The 14,187-nt window shown below is 41.4% G+C and overlaps 1 protein-coding gene across 1 annotated transcript in view; it reads right to left on the bottom strand.

The window, feature by feature from the left end:
* LCMT1 (leucine carboxyl methyltransferase 1) overlaps positions 1-14,187 on the bottom strand; it is a 51,953-nt gene that overhangs the window by 15,000 nt on the left and 22,766 nt on the right. Inside the window, exons 4-6 of the mRNA XM_048224543.2 lie at positions 14,053-14,129; positions 12,471-12,532; positions 7,866-7,968 (exon numbers count right to left, since the gene is read on the bottom strand). Coding sequence (XP_048080500.1) covers positions 7,866-7,968; positions 12,471-12,532; positions 14,053-14,129 — 242 coding nt within the window. The remainder of the gene's footprint in view (positions 1-7,865; positions 7,969-12,470; positions 12,533-14,052; positions 14,130-14,187) is intronic.

Genomic DNA, 14,187 nt, shown 5'->3' with positions numbered 1-14,187 from the left:
AATGCAGAAGAAATGGATGCATTCCTAGAGATGTGTACACTACCAAAACTGAAACAGGAAGAAATAGAAAATCTGAATAGACCCATAGCCAGCAAGGAAATTGAAGCAGTAACCAAAAATCTCCCAAAAAACAAGAGCCCAAGACCAGATGGCTTCCCAGGGAATTCTACCAAACATTTAAAGAATTAATACCTATTCTTCTAAAGCTGTTTCAAAAACTAGAAATAGAAGGAAAACTTCCAAACTCTTTCTATGAGGTCAACATTACCCTGATCCCAAAACCAGACAAAGACCCCACCAAAAAGGAGAATTACAGACCAATATCCCTGATGAACATGGATGCAAAAATTCTCACCAAAATACTAGCCAATAGGATCCAACAGTACATTAAAAGGATTATACACCACGACCAAGCGGAATTTATTCCTGGGATATAAGGGTGGTTCAACATCTGCAAATCAATCAATGTGGATACACTACATAAATAAAGGAAAGGACAAGAACCATAAGATCCTCTCAACAGATGATTTGACAGAATATGGCATCCTTTCTTGATTAAAACTCTTCACAGCGTAGGGATAGAGGGAACATACCTCGATATCATAAAAGCCATACATGAAAAGCCCACAGTGAATATCATTCTCAGTGGGGAAAAACAGAGCTTTTCCCCTAAGGTCAGAAACATGGCAGGGATGTCAACTCTCATCACTGCTGTTCAACATAGTTCTAGAAGTCCTAGCCTCAGCAATCAGACAACAAAAAAATAAAAGGCAGGGGCACCTGGGTGGCTCAATTGGTTAAGTGTCTGCCTCCGGCTCAGGTTATGATCCCTGGGTCCTGGGATCGAGTCCCACATAAGGCTCTCTGCTCAGTGGGGAGCCTGCTTCTCCCTCTCCCTGCCACTCTGCCTACTTGTGATCTCTCTCTGTCAAATAAAAGAAAGAAAGAAAGAAAGAAAGAAAGAAAGAAAGAAAGAAAGAAAGAAAGAAAGAAAGAAAGAAAGAAAGAAAGAGGGAGGGAGGGAGGGAGGGAGGGAGGGAGGGAGGGAGGGAGGGAGGAAGGAAGGAAGGAAGGAAGGAAGGAAGGAAGGAAGGAAGGAAGGAAGGAAGGAAGGAAAGGCATCTGAATCATCAAAGAAGAAGTCAAACTCTCACTCTTTGCGGATGACATGATACTCTATGTGGAAAACCCAAAGACTCCACTCCAAAATTGCTAGAACTCATACAGGAATTCAGCAAGTAGCAGGATATAAAATCAATGCACAGAAATCAGTTGCATTTGTATACGATAAGAATGAGACAGAAGAAAGAGAAATTAAGGAGTCAATCCCATTTACAATTGCACCCAAAACCATAAAATACTTAGGAATAAACCTAACCAAAGAAGGATTTGTACTCCAAGAACTACAGAACACTTATGAAAGAAATTGAGAAAGACACAAAGAAATGGAAATGGAAAAACGTTCCATGCTCATGGATTGGAAGAATAAACATTGTTAAAATGTCTATGCTACACATTCAATGCAATCCCTATCAAAATGTCATCAACTTTTTTCACAGAGCTGGAACAAATAATCCTAAAATTTGTATGGAACCAGAAAAGACCCCAAATAACCAAAGGAATGTTGAAAAAGAAAATCAAAGCTGGCAGCATCACAATTCCAAACTCAAGCTCTATTACAAAGCTGTAGTCATTAAGACAGCACGGTACTAGCACAAAACAAGACACATGGATCAATGGAACAGAATAGAGACCCCAGAAATGGACCCTCACCTCTATGGTCAACTAATCTTTGACAAAGCAGGAAAGAATATCCAATGGAAAAAAGACAGTCTCTTCAACAAATGGTGTTGGGAAAATTGGACAGCCACATGCAGAAGAATGAAACTGGACCATTTCCTTACACCATACACAGAAACAGACTCCAAATGGATGAAAGACCTAAATGTGAAACAGGAATCCATCAAAACACTAGAGGAGAACACAGGCAGCAAGCTCTGTGACCTCGGCTGCAGCAACTTCTTGCTATCAAAAGCCAAGGGAAATAAAGGCAAAAATGAACTATTGGGACTTTGTTAAGATAAAAAGCTTTTACACAGCAAAGGAAACAGTCAACAAAACCAAAAGACAACTGAGAGAATGGGAGAAGATATTTGCAAATGTCTTATCAGATAAAGGGCTAGCATCCAAAATCTATAAAGAACTTATCAAACTCAACACCCAAAGAATAATCCAATCAAGAAATGGACAGAAGACATGAACAGACATCTCTCCAAAGAAGACATCCAAATAGCCAAGAGACACATGAAAAAATGCTCCACATCACTCAACATCAGGGAAATACAAATCAAAACCACAATGAGATACCACCTCACACCAGTCAGAATGGCTAAAATTAACCACTGAGGAAACGAGAGATGTTGGCAAGGATGCAGAGAAACGGGAACCCTCCTACACTGTTGGTGGAAATGCAAGCTGGTGCAGCCACTCTGGAAAACAGTATGGAGGTTCCTCAAAAAGATGAAAGTAGAGCTACCCTAGGATCCAGCTATTGTACTACTAAGGATTTACCTCAAAGATACAAATGTAGTGATCCAAAGGGGTACCTGCACCCCAATGTTTATAGCAGCAATGTCCACAACAGCCAAACTATGGCAAGAGCCCAGATATGCATCGACAGATGAATGGATAAAGAAGATGTGGTATATATACCACCCACATACATACATGTGTATATATCCATATATATATATATATATATATATATATATATATATATATTACTCAGCCATCAAAAAATGAAATCTTGCTATTTGCAACAACATGGATGGAACCAGAAGGTATTTTTTTAAAGAGTTTATTTATTTATTTGAGAGAGAGAGCAGAAGCAGGGGGAGGGAGAGGCAGAGGGAGAAGCAGACTCTCCAGTGAGCAGGAAGCCCAAAGCAGGGCTCCATCCCAGGACCCTGGGATCATGACTGAGCTGAAGGCAGATGCTTAACCAACTTAGCCACCCAGGTACCCTGGAACTAGAGGGTATTATGCTAAGCAAACTAAGTCAATCAGAGAAAGACAATTATCATATGATCTCCCTCATATGTGGAATTTGAGAAACAAAACAAAGGATCATAGGGGAAGAGAGGAAAAAATAAAATAAGACAAAACCAGAGAGGGAAACAAACCATAAAAGACTCTTAATCTTAGGAAACAAACTGAGGGTTGATAGAGGGGAGATGGGTGGGGCAATGGGGTAACTGGAGAATGGATATCAAGGAGGGCACAAGATGTAATAGACACTAGGTGTTATATAAGACTGATGAATCACTGACCTCTACCTCTGAAACTAATAATACATTATATGTTAATTAACGGAATTTAAATAAAAATATAATTCTCTCCTGCCATGCTTGCACATGGTGACAATGTGACACTGCAGACTCTCCCATTCCAGAGGCAGAAACTCTCCCTTGCCCTGGAATCGGGGTTAGTTGTAGAACTCGCTTTGGCCAATGGAAAAGTAGCAAACATGACACAAGCCGTGGCTTGAAAATCACTTGCACATTGGCCCTTGCTCTCTTGCCTGGAAACCTGAACCATGATGTGAATGAGCCCAAGCTAGCTGCAATCAGAGGGGAGGCCCTGTGGAATAAAATGAGGCATCCTGACCTACTGCTGTCCACATATGAGTGAACCCTAGGGGATATCAGCTATACCCGGCCCCAGGAGAAGCAACCAGCCAAGCCCAGCCCAAACAGTCAACTCACAGAATCTTGAGCAACTTGTGAATTGCTCTAGATTGTGAATTGTTCTAAAGTGTGAGTTTTCTAAACCACTGAGTTTGCAGAGATTTTGTTACACATCAAAAACTGACTGATACAATGCAGAAATGGTGATACTCATTTAACTGAATCTAATTCTTATATAAATCTTTACCATCAACAACATGAACAACCTTCAGGAAATTACATTGGTTAGTACGCACTCTGATTCACCAGACCTGAAGTAATGAACAAATTATGAAATAAGAAAAGCAGTAAATTCCTAGAGAAATCTCTAAAAGCCTTAATTCTTAAGGGAACACAGACAGCCCCAAATTATGTGGGCTCCGCTTGTTTATTCCTGGTTCCTTTACTGCTCCTTCTCTGACTCCTTTACTGTATCCTCTTTCCTTCTCTGCCCCTAAATACTGCTGTTCCTCAGGTATGGTTGCTATTTTTCTCACAAGCAAGTGGATTACTTTGACAAAAAATATTTTAAAAAGATTTATTTATTTGAGAGAGAGAGCACGTGCGCACATGGGATGGGGGAGGGGCAGAGGGAGAAGGGGGAAGAGAGCACTCAAGTAGGCTCCCCACCGAGCGCAGAGCCTGATGCGGGGCTCGATCCCATGACCCTGAGATCATGACCTGTGCCGAAATCAAAAGACGCTCAACCAACTGAGTCACCCAGGCGCGCTGCAGGTGGGTTATTTTTGTCCATTTTGATTGGCAGGGGATCTCAAAACAAATTGTCTGAACTCGAATATCCAGGCAAGTATTTGAAAAGAACACGGTACATGTTACCATCAGAATGAACACTGAACAGCTGGACTCAGGGCCTGGACTCAACTCACGATCACTAGAGAGAAAGGCTTCCCAGAAATATGTGCCGGCTCTGACCTGATCATAGCACCAACTATCCACCGTTAGAGTTCATCTGGATTTCGTTTTCTTTCTTTCTTTCTTTCTTTCTTTCTTTCTCTCTCTCTCTCTCTCTCTCTCTCTCTCTCTCTCTCTTTCTTTCTTTCTTTCTTTTGACAATGAAATGGTATATAACTCAACTGATTTAAGAAGATATATCCAAATGCTCTCTGGACCCAACTGGATCATGGTATAAAGAAACTGAGGGGACTAAATTCAGAGGAAAGTCAGTGAAGTCCGAGTTGCAAACAAAGTTGAGAATCAGAAAGAAAAACATTAAAAATAATTTTTAAAATTAGCAATAACCTAAGTTTTAAACCCCAGATTATACCAACAGAAATGATTAGAAAAACTGAATGAGTGGGGAAAAAGTTCCAAAATCTCCATTAATAGGTTGATAATTAGAGAATTACAGCTCCCAAAACCTTTTCAATGCAAAAGGTGCCCAATTTGACTTAAGACATTACCACATGGGGAAGCCAGGTGAAGAAGGCTGTGTGGGAATTTTCTGTACAATTTTTGCAACTTTTTGGAGATTTGAATTATTTGAAAATGAAAAGTTAAACATTTTTCAGTGTAGTTTAAGAGGTAGCCATTGGCAATATTAAAAATCAGATTAATACTTTTCAAAATATAAGTGAAAGCAAAGCAAAGCAATGCAAACGTAAAGGAAAATGCAGAGTGCAAATGAAGCCCCGTAGAATTATATATGTAATTCTAATACTTGTTACAGCAACTGCTCTTTATCCATTTTGTAGATGTCCAAAAGCGAGGCAAACTTCCCTTTCAAGAGCTAGCCTGATTTATAACTGATTATTGCCCTGATCTTTGAGCAGATTTACTCCAACAGCAGGTTACTACAGTGGCAGTAGGTGGCCGCTGGTTACCATGGTGACTGTAGTAATCTACAGGTGACTGTAGTCTGTGTGCCAATTTCTGTTCAACTGCTTTCACAGCACTTAACTTAATCTTCAGGACCATCTTGTAAAGTAGTTTTTACCCCAGTTCATAAATGAAGAAATTAGGGCTCAAAGAGGCTTCTGTGGGGGTTGGTTTGTTTAAGAAAAAAACTGCCCCAGGGCGCCTGGGTGGCACAGCGGTTAAGCGCCTGCCTTCGGCTCAGGGCGTGATCCCGGCGTTCTGGGATCGAGCCCCACATCAGGCTCTTCAGCTATGAGCCTGCTTCTTCCTCTCCCGCTCCCCCTGCTTGTGTTCCCTCTCTCGCTGGCTGTCTCTATTTCTGTCAAATAAATAAATAAAATCCTAAAAAAAAAAAAAGAAAAGAAAAGAAAAAAACTGCCCCATTAAATAACCTGTAAGCAGGAGAGGTCACTTGGAACGCAGGATAAGATTCCAACACTCGGGCTCTCCTCATTCTGAGAGGGCTCCAGGTTTACCAGCGTCAGCTTGAAGCAATCTACTGATCTTCACTCACTAACATGCCCGCAAGAAAACCAGTGGTGTCCCTGAATGTCGAGACTTCCCTTCTGCTAAAAGAACACCCTACATGCTACGATCTGGGAACCAGATCCCAAAGGAAAAAAGAGGCATATAATGTACAGGGCACTGACCTTGCTCTCTGAACACTCAATGAGACAAAGAGTTAGACGGGAAGCACTAGGTCAGTGAGTGCTGCCCCTGACATCTGCAAAGGCGGATACACTAATCCCAACAATGACAACCTGGTTTGTGATTCTAGGCTGCATACGTAAACAAGAACTTCAAAGCGCAGAGGTGACAGCCATCACCACTTTAACGAAAGATATATCAAGGTCAAGCTTTAACTCCCCACACTTCCTCCCCTGCATCGCCCAAAGCTCACCTGTATTTGCACCTGTCCTCACCCTCCTTCTCCTCCTCTCAGAAGAATGACAGCTTTCCCTTCCCTCCAAGGCTTCTAGCCTCTGTCTGCTCTACGGCCTCTTCTCTACCAGTGATTTCCCTAGTAGCTACTCTCTTTAATCGCTGGCCACTGATTCTTTGCCTTCAATTTATTCTTAAAGTAACTGTTTCCCCTACCTTCCCCTCAAACCTCTCTCTTGAGTTACTCACCTCAAATACTGCTGAAAGTGTCATCTTCACTAACAGTAAGCTGTGTAGACATGTCTATCCAGCACTACTGTTAAATTCCAATCTAATTTTGACCAGCATCCGTGTGCTAAAACCACACATCTCACTCCTCTCCACTGCTCCCGAAAGGTACCTGCTCCCAAGAATTTGGTGTGAACCCTTCCAGTCCATTTTTCATTTTTAAAATACTTCTGTGATACCCAGATGTAATCATGGAAGTACTGTATTTTGAGGGTTTGATTTTACACATTTGGTATCACACTGTGCATGTTATTCTGCAACCTGATTTTTTTTTTACACCACATAACATTTTTGAGCTCACTCCATGCTGATCTAAGTCATGCATTTTACATGTTCCTCACTCATTCTTCTCCTGATGGACATTTAGAATGTTTCCAATTTTCTGCTACTAAAAACGGTGCCCATAATGAACATCCTCCTGTACAGACACACAGACCTTCTCGGGGTGCACATATCCAAAAGTGGAATGAACTACTCTATCACATGGTACACATGCTTACAATTTTAGTAGATACTTTCACATTGTTCCTCATAATCATCGTACCAAATTCACTTGCACCAGTGGTGCACAACATTCTCATTTTCACATAACCTTGCCAACACTTGAAAATGTCAGACTTTTACATTTTTGCTGACTTGGCTGGAGTAAAACAGAATTCCATCGGATCACTACCGAGGTTCAATACCTTTTTTAAACGATACTCAATTTCTTCTTTGAGCTACCCTGTCATCTATTTTTTGTCTGTTTTCCCACGGGACTTACTTTTTTTTTTTAGTAGCTTTTCTTTATATATTCTGCATACTAATCCTTTATATATTGCAATTACACATTTCTATACATTTAATTATCGTCTCTCAAACTTTATGATGTCAGTCACCAGCATGTTACAAAAGCAATACACGTGATTCTGATGTGAAAACAGGCTTGAGAAACTGCTTCTAAAAATATTTCAGAAAACCACTCTCAGTAGCAATGAAATGATAAACATTTCAGAATAAAAAACAGAACACAGGTATCATGCTGCAATTTTAACTGGCCTTATCTCATATTAGCAAGAAGTCACAAATGCATAAGAGGTTAAAAAAAAATCTCACTGTGGATTCATGTTACATTTCTTTAGTTTCTCTTCCAGTTCAGGTATATCTCGGAGATCTGCTCCAATAATGGCATATCTCTTTGAATCCAACAGGTGTCCATCTGGAAGTCCAAGAAGAGATTATCATTTCAACAGAAATTAATCAAGAGATTATAATTTCAATGGATTTTTTTTTTCAAAATTAAAGTAAATTTATTGTTTTTCTCCATTATAAAAACACATGCTCCATTGTGGGGGGAAAAATCAGGAATGAAAAGGGTAGAAATGAACTGAAATCACACCTTCCAGAAATAACTATTAGTATTTTAGTGTAGAACATCCCAGTCCTATTTTCTATGTGCTTAAACTCATATATACGACATAAAACACATCCTCACACAAACATACACACACACCTCACACAGAAAAAAGCAAACAGGGCCAATTCTTCTTTTGGAAACTGTTTTTCCTAGTTAACAGTAATATCAATGACATCATTCTCTGTAATGATTTCTTAGCATTCTATGAGTGGATAAAACAACTTACTCAACCAATCTATCACTATCAGACATGTGGTATTTTCAAGTTTCCTCCATCTGAGGCACTGCAATGAACATCTTTATATAGACATCACGAAGCACTTGTCCAGCAGGTCTCTATGAGTGGAATTAGGAGGTCAAAGGATAAGCCTATGTAAATAATGGTACCGATTAGTCGGCTACTCTCTAAATGTTGTGCCAATCTGTGAGATACTGTGTTTAAAGGAAAACTGTTTCTATACTAAAGTATTTACAAATAAAATGATAACATTTGCTTTAAAATACTCCAACAAAGATTGGATGGAATGGTTTATATAGTAGTTCTCAAGCTCTGACAGCCATCAGAATCACCTGGAGGGCTTATTAAAACACAGACTGATGGGCTCCATACCCTAAGTTTCTGATTCAGTAGATCTTTCAAAAGTAGAAATTTTTTCAAATTCTTTCAAAAGTTAGAAACCTGTATTTTTAACAAGGGTCAGGCAGTGTTGATGCCACTAGTTTAGGACTACACTTTTAGAACCACTGGTACAGATGAAGTTGGTCCTAGTGAGAGTTAGATGTTGGGTAAATGGAGATTCACTGATTTATTTTTATGTATGCCTAAAAATGTTGTCAACTAAAAGTTTAAAAAATGGATTGTAATTAAAAAAGAAGAAAACTGCTTGGGTGTTTACCCGAAGCATTGCCTGCTCAGCTTTCTCAAGGGTACAAACCATGGAAGGAACTAGAACATCCAACAGCCACCCTATATCACTGCTAATAGCTCAGGTTCTCTCGGCTCTGAGAGGTCACAGTAGAAAAAAGGGAAAGAGGCCAAACCATAGTGTGTCTGAAAACTCTCATGATGCTGATAACCCCATTCAGCTGACTCAGATACACTGGGCCACACACTGTAAGCTAAAAGACGTACCTCCTAGGAACCTACCAGATATCAGGCAAGCAGGGAAACCCAAAGTCAGAGCCCCAGGTACCACAATGTCTAAGTCAGAAAACGAATATAAAGACTATGAAGGCACTTGACTGCCCTATTACCAGATAAATAATAATTCCCAACCACCCATGTGCCTTCTTGCAAATAATGTACATGTTACTAAAAAGTGTGCATGGAGTAAGTTATTCCATCCCTGATCCAAAAAAAAAGAGTTGAGATGTACTACAAAAACACCAACACATTCATTCATTTGACCATTCAGGTGTGTATTTCTTCAATCAACAATCTCTCCATGACAGGCACTGTTCTAGGTGCTGGGGAGTCAGCGATGAACAAGAGACAGGTCACTGCCTCTCATGAGGCTTACCCCCCCGGAGGAGGGAGAGAGACAATGGTCACTAAACAAAGGAAGAATTAAGAGAATATAAGAGTATTAAGTGCTATGAAGCAAATAAAAGGTGATGGGAAAAAAAAAAGTAGGAGGGACAGGGTTCAGTCTTTCACCTGGTGGCCAAGGAGGGCTTCTCAGAGGAGGCAGCAGCTAAGCTGAGACAGAGGTGATCAGAAAGAGCCTGGCAAGCAAAATTAGGGGAAAAGAGTTCCAGGCCATGGTATAAGAAGTGGAAAATCCAAAGGTGAGAGTAAGCCTGGCACGGTCAAACAAGGGCAGGACAGTGTAGGCAGGTCATAGTTACTGCGGTCAAAAGTAAAATCAGGAGACAGAAAGAGGCCTGCTTAGCCACGTGGATCCCAACCAGTGGGAGGACTTAAGCAGGGGAGTAAAGGAATCTGATTTACTCCTTCTGACTTACTTGTAGGTGTGTGCCCATTTATATACTTTGAATTTTCCACCCCGTGCATAGTTCAGCTTAAAAAAGGTGTCAATTCAAAGATGCATATTTTCATTCTACTTTAACATTCCTGAAATCAGGATGCAGCGAATAGTCAAGAACATACTGGTTTAATTTACTAGCACTTTGTCTTTAGTAATGATAAAGGAATAGTGGTGAATCTTACAATCACAGTCTCATAGGATTGATGAAGGAGGGTAATGTTTCAATGAAATTTGTGCCAGTTTTATGATCACCTATCACTTTTCTCAGGTCTTCACTCACATTTTATTTCCTTTATTTTTATTCGAATTCTCCTTTCTCGGTATGACAGCAAGATCAAAAACTATAAAGCACGGAACCATAAATGTGCCTACATGAGACACAAACACAGAGTTCAGAAGCAAGCGAAAGACTAACAAAAAAAAATCTTCCCCAAAAAAGCTGATGAGGGACTTTTATGAAAGAACAATACGTATCTTTATATTCTAAAGTATTCCTAGCAATTGAAAAGAAAATGAAACAATGCAACCAAAAAAAATATGAGCAAAGTAACTAAAATGGACATTTACAAAGAAATCCCGCAGTCCAATAAAAGGAAGGAAGGATACTCCATCTCATTAGCACAAAGGTAATTAAAAATTTTTAAATTAAGGTTTGACAGATCAGCAGAAAAAATTATTAAATGGTAACAGCCAGTGTTAATGAGGGTATACGGAAAAGAGAACCGTCATCTACTCTCGCGAAAATACAAATTAGTAAAGAGGGTCTTGGAGAACAGTTTGGCAGTAGCTACTAGAATTCTTAAGGGACAATTCCTGAGCCAGCAAAATTCCTGCAGCTACGCACGTGTCCCTGTGCTTTCTACAACACTGTTTAATAGAAAACCATAAAAAATGCAGCTATCTAAAGGACCATCATCCTGAACAGTAAGGAAAATGGAATTTCCATGCCAAGGAGAACTAGAAAGCCATCAGAAATAATGAGGCAGACTTATATATGACGACAGAAACACAGTCACAAGTCACTAGGACACAGAAGGAGTAACAAAACAGGACGTGTCAATTATTCACTTTATTAAAATTATACATAAATCTATTTATTTTGAGAAATGTAGATTCACTCATTCAACAAATATATATTGAACTACTACCTATGTATTCATTCAATGTGTATGTACATTCTTTCAACAAAAACTTAGCAACCCTTCTAGGTGCCAGGCATTGGATTATATTTCTGTGTTTTCTCATGTGTGATATTTATCCGTCTCTAGGTGTACTGTTCATCCATAGGAGAAAACACTCTGAACACTGGTTATCTTGGTGGGGGGAGAGATTATGCAGGGTCTTTACTTTCTACTTCATACATTTCTGCATCGATGGATCAAAGGTAATGCAAAGCGTTAGCTCCTTCATTATAGGTAATCATTCCAACACAAGTATTCACCAAATATACAGAAAGTTATGATAGCGACAGTGTGGAGAAAACAGCCAGGCCAGCACATGGCACAGCCTGCACAGGTTCCACTTATAATCTGTAGGAGGGAAACGAAGGATGGGGGAGATGTTCTTTCTGGGAGTCTCTTCACCAGGAGCATGACTGTGGCACTGTGGTTGCACAGAGGCCTGTCTCGCTGTCTCATGTTTCCTGTGTTATCTGTGTCCACCATCCCAGAAGGCCATCCTCTCTGGGCATAACTTCTGACCTGAATTATTAGTAAGCCCCCTGAATACTCTGCCAGACACAGACTGAAAACGATGGAACATTCTGGAAGAGGTTTACCTTGGATCGAAAGGCTTAGAGGTGAGCAGGGAGTTGCTGGAAACACTCATACTTAAAATGTGAGAGGAAACCCGGAGCACAGGGGCCGAGGAGGTGATATAACAGGCGGAGCAGGTCAGGTACAAGACAGCGGGGAGCAGTGGGGGCGGGACTGGAGGATGACAGCCCCCCTCCATGAGGCAGCCACCTAGGACTTAGGGTCTGATGCTGCCAGATTGGATGTTCCCAAGGAAAGCTGGAAACAGAGATTTTCAGGAAAAAATCTATTTTTGCACTGGTTGTAAATCACTGAAACCCATTTTGTAAAGACTGAAGAACGGGGACCTATGGACATCTGTTTTAAATTCCTTCATGGTAAATGCGATGCAGTGTAAACGTATCAGAAGTACACTCCGCGTGACAGCGCAAGTGCACACCCGCAGGCGCAGACAGACAGACACACACAGACACAAACACACACCCCTTTTAAAAGGAAAAGGGGAAAAAAGCGAAGAGCGTTCTGTAGTGCACATCGTATCACGTAGGTTAAGGGTACTTGCCGATTTGAAGTGGGTCCCCCGAATGTAATTCTGTAATGGGTTGTGATAAGAAAGGCTTGACTCTGTGGGAAGATGGGAAAGAGAGAAATGAGTCAAGGAGCTCAGTTTCAGCAGAACCGCAAACACCCACTCCAGGAACGGCAAATACATCCTGCTCCAGTTCAAAGCAAGGGCCACTCACTCCACAGGGCCTTCTGCTTCCTGACGTCTGGCCCTCGGCACACGCACTCACACTTCAGTGGATCGGGGCTCCGGCGACGTCACTAAGCAGGACACTCCAAATCGGATGCCCACTCACAATCTCATCATGGAATACTGAACACTCAGAAATCGCTCAGGATAGGTCAGCAAGGATTTTCCCGATATTCCAGGTTTTCCAAGTCGTCTCCAGTTTCCTGCCTCTTCTCAAACAAAATCTTTAACACAGTGCTCATCGCTCACAGTTCACTGAAAAAAGGACTCCTATTCAGACTTGAAGTCAGTAACGTTGATGGGATGACTCCCTCCTCCACGATATGCAAAAAATCAGACCTCCGAGAGCCAAATCCTCCATCACAACAACCATACACAAAGGCCAATGCGTTTTTCAGCCCAGAAGCACCTCTGGGCTTGAGTGAGAGCCCGCTTCCTCTTAGTTCACTCGGGGTCCCAACAGGCTAGGACGTCGTCTGCAGAGGCACAGCCTCAGATGCCAGACGGCAACCGATCAGCATATTTTCTGTAACGGAATCCTGTATTTGGAAAGGGTGAAAACCTTGTTTTCATAGGGTAAACTAGATCAACCTCATACTTGAAAACTATTTCCAGAAGATGAGAATTAGACATCCTTGAAGGACAAGCTGAAACTTTTATGCTCACCAAAAATTTTTTTAAAGGCAATTCTTGGCATTTTATTGAAATCACTCATTTAAAAAGGAAGGGAGTTCCCTTCCAAACCCTCGGGCTTGAGGCCAGGGCTTAAATCTCAGCTCCACCCCTTCCTTCACAGGTGCCGTGATGGAAATTCGCTTCACTGCTTTGAGCCTCGGTTTCCCCACCAGAATTCACGAGGCTGCTCTGAGCACTGAGTGAGGTGATGCAAGGGAAGCATTGCACACGGTGCTACAAAAGCTCCCAGCAGAGATTCACAAACTCGCCCTCTACAACTCTGCAAACTCCTTAAAACCTGGTCAGCGGTGGCCCCCGGAATATCTCACAGACAGTAAATGACTAAGTTCAGCCTCCCATTCATTCGCTCAAACAATATTGACGACGCATCTGCTCTGGGCTGGGAACCTCTCTATGCCCTGGAGATAACGAAGTAGACAAAATACACAGAACAATTCAGATCATGAAACTAGTGTAGGTCATTTCAAGGTTCAGAGAAATGACGTTCATGGACAGAACAGTCACAAGGGAGAGTGTATTGCATGTGGAAGACTGCTCGACAGGTTGGAATGAGGTCCCGGGGCCAGCAAGAAAGCGGGGAGGGGGTCCAAGGGGAGGGTCCCCTAAAATGAGGTCTTCAGCATGCATCTGGCCCCCTCCTGACCTCTGCCTCTGACTCTGCCCGGCTCTGTCCTCTGGTCCAAGCCACACTTACTTGATGCTGTGCAGCTTTCTCGTGACAATCATTGGAAAATCAACTTCAAAATATTTTTGTGGGAGAAGATCTTCATCCTGAGGAAAAACACAGCAAGTTTGCTAATTCTGTATTCCCGCATACGTTTACTGACCA

The sequence above is a fragment of the Ursus arctos genome, unplaced genomic scaffold (assembly GCF_023065955.2).
Source record: "Ursus arctos isolate Adak ecotype North America unplaced genomic scaffold, UrsArc2.0 scaffold_2, whole genome shotgun sequence".
NCBI classification, from domain to species: domain Eukaryota; kingdom Metazoa; phylum Chordata; class Mammalia; order Carnivora; family Ursidae; genus Ursus; species Ursus arctos.
Note: the sequence above shows the minus strand (reverse complement) of the source record. Positions and strands in the feature narration are given on the sequence as shown.